The 4,722-nt window shown below is 53.5% G+C and overlaps 1 protein-coding gene across 2 annotated transcripts in view; it reads left to right on the top strand.

Moving 5' to 3' along the window:
- The first annotated feature begins 2,684 nt into the window (after positions 1 to 2,684).
- Positions 2,685 to 4,722, top strand: part of CD19 (CD19 molecule) — a 7,954-nt gene continuing 5,916 nt past the window's right edge. For both annotated transcript variants that reach the window (XM_011933478.1, XM_011933477.1), the window contains exons 1-4: positions 2,685 to 3,009; positions 3,266 to 3,532; positions 3,852 to 4,055; positions 4,177 to 4,455. In XM_011933478.1, the coding sequence (XP_011788868.1) occupies positions 2,922 to 3,009; positions 3,266 to 3,532; positions 3,852 to 4,055; positions 4,177 to 4,455 (838 nt within the window). In that variant the 5' untranslated portion in view covers positions 2,685 to 2,921. The remainder of the gene's footprint in view (positions 3,010 to 3,265; positions 3,533 to 3,851; positions 4,056 to 4,176; positions 4,456 to 4,722) is intronic.

Here is a 4,722-nt window from a genome sequence, read left to right as displayed (position 1 = left end):
CAGGATGGTCTCGATCTCCTGACCTCGTGATCCGCCCGTCTCAGCCTCCCAAAGTGCTGGGATTACAGGCTTGAGCTACCGCGCCCGGCCAATATTTTTTTTTTAATAATAATATATATATATTTTTGAAGCACCGGGGGGCACAGGGAAGGCCTCTTTGAAGAAGTACCATTTGAACTGAGACCCGAATGATGAAAAGAACCAGTCCAGCAAAGAACCAAAGAGCCCCCAGCAGAGATCCAGGAAGAAGGGCTACAAGCGCAAGGGTCCTGAGGCAGGGAAGCACTTGGCAAGGGGGAGAGTGGTGAGGCATGAGGTGGAAAATGTAGGTAGGTCAGCAACACTCGGCCTACTAGGCCTTGGGTTGGAGTTTTTATTTTAGGTAGATGAAAAGTAACTGACATTTTTTGTGTTTTAAAAAATTTCTGTAGAGATGGGGTCTCGCTGTGTTGCACAGGCTGGTCTCAAATTCCTGTCCTCAAGGGATCCTCTCGCCTTGGTCTCCTAAAGTGTCGGGATTACAGGCGTGAGCCTCTGTGTCTGGCTGTAACTGACATTTTTTTTTTTTTTTTTTTTTTTTTTTTAAAGCGCGAACGCAGTCCCCCACTACCACAAATTATGCAGTCGAGTTTCCCACATTTGGGGAAATCGCAGGGGTCAGCACATCCGGAGTGCAATGGATAAGCCTCGCCCTGGGAAAACCACCTTCGTGATCATGGTATCTCCCCTGCCAGGTAAGTATGTAACTGACATATTTTAAGCAGGGGAATGACATGCTCTAGTGAAAGCTAGTCTGGGCAGCTGGGTAGCTAATGAGGGGATTAGAGATTTTGTTGAATGAAAGGCAGATTGAGTCCTGCTACTTGCCCCCTTCATTCCCCAGTGCTTCACTCTTCCGCCTCCCAGCCCCCTCAACTGGCCAAAGGGAAGTGGGGGCCCTGCCACCTGTAGGGAGGAGGGTCCCCTGGGGTTTGCCCACAGCAAACAGGAAGTCACAGCCTGGTGAGATGGGCCTTGGAATCAGCCACTGAGAAAGTGGGTCTCTTGGGTCCCTGAACTCTTTTTCTGAGTCCCTGCAGCAGTGAAAAAGACACAGAGGTGCGCGCGCGCGCGCACACACACACACACACACACACACAGAGACAGAGAGACAGGAGAGGCATGGGGCAGAATAAGAACAGATTCAGGAGTTAGAACTCCTGGGTTCTTTTAAAACGATTTTTCTTTTAAAGACAGGGTCTTGTTGTGTTGCCCAGGCTGGAGCACAGTGGCTATTTCCAGGCATAATCATGGTGCACTGCAGCCTTGAACTCCTGGGCTCAAGCGATCCTTCTACCTCAGCCTCCCAAGGACCTGGGACCATAGGCATGCACCACTGTGCCTGGCTTGTGCCTGGTTTTGAACTGAGGCAGGATGACTTGAGCTCTTAGCCATTAATTGATGCTGTATCTCATTAACTGAGGGTTTGCTATGTGCTGGACACTGGGTTAATAGTGCCAAACATATTGTCATTTTTAATCTTCACAAACAAACAGTATTTGTATAGGAGTGTTTTCTTTTGTTTCTTTTTTTGAAACAGAGTCTCACTCTGGCGCCCAGGCTGGAGTGCAGTGGCGTGATCTTGGCTCACCGCAACCTCCGCCTCCCGGGTTCAAGTGATTCTCCTGCCTCAGCCTCTCAAGTACCTGCGATTACAGGCATGCACCACCATGCTCAGCTAATTTTTCTATTTTTAGTAGCAACAAGGTTTCACCATGTTGGTCAGGCTGGTCTCGAACTCCTGACCTCAGGTGATCCACCCACCTCGGCCTCCCTAAGTGCCATGCCCGGCTAATTTTTTTTTTTTTTTTTGAGACGGAGTCTTGCTCTGTCACCCAGGCTGGAGTGCAGTGGCGCAATCTCGACTCAGTGCAAGCTCCGCCTCCTGGATTGACGCCATTCTCCTGCCTCAGCCTCCGGAGTAGCTGGGACTACAGGCACTGGCCACCACGCCTGGCTAATTTTTTTGTATTTTTAGTTGAGATCAGGTTTCACAGTATTAGCCAGGATGGTCTTGATCACCTGAGCTCGTGATCCATCCGCCTCTGCCTCCCAAAGTTCTGGGATTACAGGTGTGTGCCACCGCGCCTGGCCTAATTTTGTATTTTTAGTAGAGATGGGGTTTCACCACATTGGCCAAGCTGGTCTGCAACTGCTGACCTCCTGTGATCCGCCTGCCTCAGCCTTCCAAAGTGCTGGGATTACAGGCATGAGCCACCTCGCCCAGCCTGTATAGAAATATTATTATCCCCAGTTGACAGAGAAATAAACTGAGGTTTCGAATGATGAAGTTTAGCCAAATAGTGGAGGCGCAAGATTCAAACTCAGGTCGGCTAGAACCCAAAGTCTATTAATGGGTGGATGTGGAGGTAGAGGGAGGACCGGTAAAATGTTTGCTGAACGAATGAATGGGGTGTGTGTGAGTGAACAGACATGGATTCAGAGCCCGGGGTTCCGAGAAGGAGGGAGAGGGAGAAAGAGGGAGCCCTGAAGGCTGAATCCGCTCAGGCAACAAATATTTATCAGGTGCCTACTATGTACCCAGTACTGTTCTAGGGCACTTGCAATTAGTGGTGAACAACACGGTCTGTACTCCAAGAGGCTCATATTCTGTGCAGAAAACAGAAATGAACAAGTAAACCCACAAGATCATTTCCCATGGTGGTGAGAGCTGGGATGAAAATAAAACAGCGTGGCAGGGAGGAGGCAAATGTGAGTCTGGAGGGTTCCTGGAGAATGGGGCCTGAGGCGTGACCACCCCCTTCCTCTCTGAGGGGACTGCCTGCCGCCCCCGCAGACACCCATGGTTCAGTGCCCTCCAGGCCCCTGCCTGCCCCAGCATCCCCTGCGCGAAGCTGGGTGCCCCGGGGAGTCTGACCACCATGCCACCTCCTTGCCTCCTCTTCTTCCTCCTCTTCCTCACCCCCATGGAAGTCAGGCCCCAGGAACCTCTAGTGGTGAAGGTGGAAGGTATGTCCAAAGGGCAGAAAGGGAAGGGATTGAGGCTGGAAACTTGGGTTGTGGCTGGGTGTCCTTGGCTGAGTAACTTACCCTCTCTGAGCCTCCATTTTCTTATTTGTAAAATTCAGGGAGGGGTTGGAAGGACTCTGCCGGCTCCTCCACTCCCAGTTTTTGGAGTCCTCTGATCTATAACCCGGTGTGAGGAGTGGGGGGGCTTGGAGGTCCCCCCACCCATGCCCATACCTCTCTCCCTCTCTCTCCACAGAGGGAGATAACGCTGTGTTGCAGTGCCTCGAGGGGACCTCAGATGGCCCCACTCAGCAGCTGGTCTGGTGTCGGGAGTCCCCGTTTGAACCCTTCTTAAATCTCAGCCTGGGGCTGCCAGGCATGGGAATCCGCATGGGGCCCCTGGGCATCTGGCTTTTAATCTTCAACGTCTCTAACCAGATGGGGGGCTTCTACCTATGCCAGCCGGGGCCCCCATCTGAGAAGGCCTGGCAGCCTGGCTGGACAGTCAGTGTGGAGGGCAGCGGTGAGGGCCGGGCTGGCCGGGCTAGGGCAGGGGCAGGAGGAGAGAAGGGAGGCCACCATGGACAGAAGATGTCCGCGGCCGCAATGGAGCTGGAGAGAGGGGCTGGAGGGATTGAGGGCGAAACTCAGAGCTAGGTGGGCAGCCTCCTGGGGCTTCGTGGCTTCAGCATGAGCTGCTTCCTGTCCCTCCACCTCTCACTGCCTTCTCTCTCTGTCTCTCTCTCTCTCTGAGTCTTTGTCTCTATTTATCTCTGCCTTTGAGTCTCTATCTCTCTCCCTCTCCTGGGTGTCTCTGCATTTGGTTCTGGGTCTCTTCCCAGGGGAGCTGTTCCGGTGGAATGTTTCGGACCTAGGTGGCCTGGGCTGTGGCCTGAAGAACAGGTCCTCAGAGGGCCCCAGCTCCCCTTCTGGGAAACTCATCAGCTCCCAACTGTATGTGTGGGCCAGAGACAGACCTGAGATCTGGGAGGGAGAGCCTGTGTGTGGCCCACCGAGGGACAGCCTGAACCAGAGCCTGAGCCAGGGTAAGGTGATGACTGGGGAGATGCCGGGAAGTGGGGGTCCAGAGACGGAGGGGAGAGGAAACTGAAGAGGTGTGAGACCCTGAGGATCAGGCTTTCCTCGTCTTATCTCTCCCTGCCCCAGACCTCACCATGGCCCCTGGCTCCACACTCTGGCTGTCCTGTGGGGTACCCCCTGACTCTGTGTCCAGGGGCCCCCTCTCCTGGACCCATGTGCGCCCCAAGGGGCCTAAGTCCTCATTGTTGAGCCTAGAGCTGAAAGACGATCGCCCAGACAGAGATATGTGGGTAGTGGACACGGGTCTGTTGTTGACCCGGGCCACAGCTCAAGACGCTGGAAAGTATTATTGTCACCGTGGCAACTGGACCAAGTCATTCTACCTGGAGATCACTGCTCGGCCAGGTAGAGTTTGTCTCAACTGGGAGGCATCTGTGTGGGGGTACTGGCAAGAAGTGGAAGCCAGTCAATCTTAGGTTCCCCCAACTTGAGGGCTACTCCCAGCCTCACCCCAAACCCCAACTTCCACACAGAATATTGACTCCAAGTCTTTTTTTTTTGACAGAGTCTTGCTCTGTCGCCTAGGCTGGAGTGCAGTGGTGCCATCTCATCTTGGCTCACTGCAACCTCCGCCTCCCAGGTTCAAGCGATTCTCCTGCCTCAGCCTCCTGA

The sequence above is a fragment of the Colobus angolensis genome, unplaced genomic scaffold, assembly GCF_000951035.1.
Source record: "Colobus angolensis palliatus isolate OR3802 unplaced genomic scaffold, Cang.pa_1.0 Scaffold128, whole genome shotgun sequence".
NCBI lineage: Eukaryota > Metazoa > Chordata > Mammalia > Primates > Cercopithecidae > Colobus > Colobus angolensis.
Note: the sequence above shows the minus strand (reverse complement) of the source record. Positions and strands in the feature narration are given on the sequence as shown.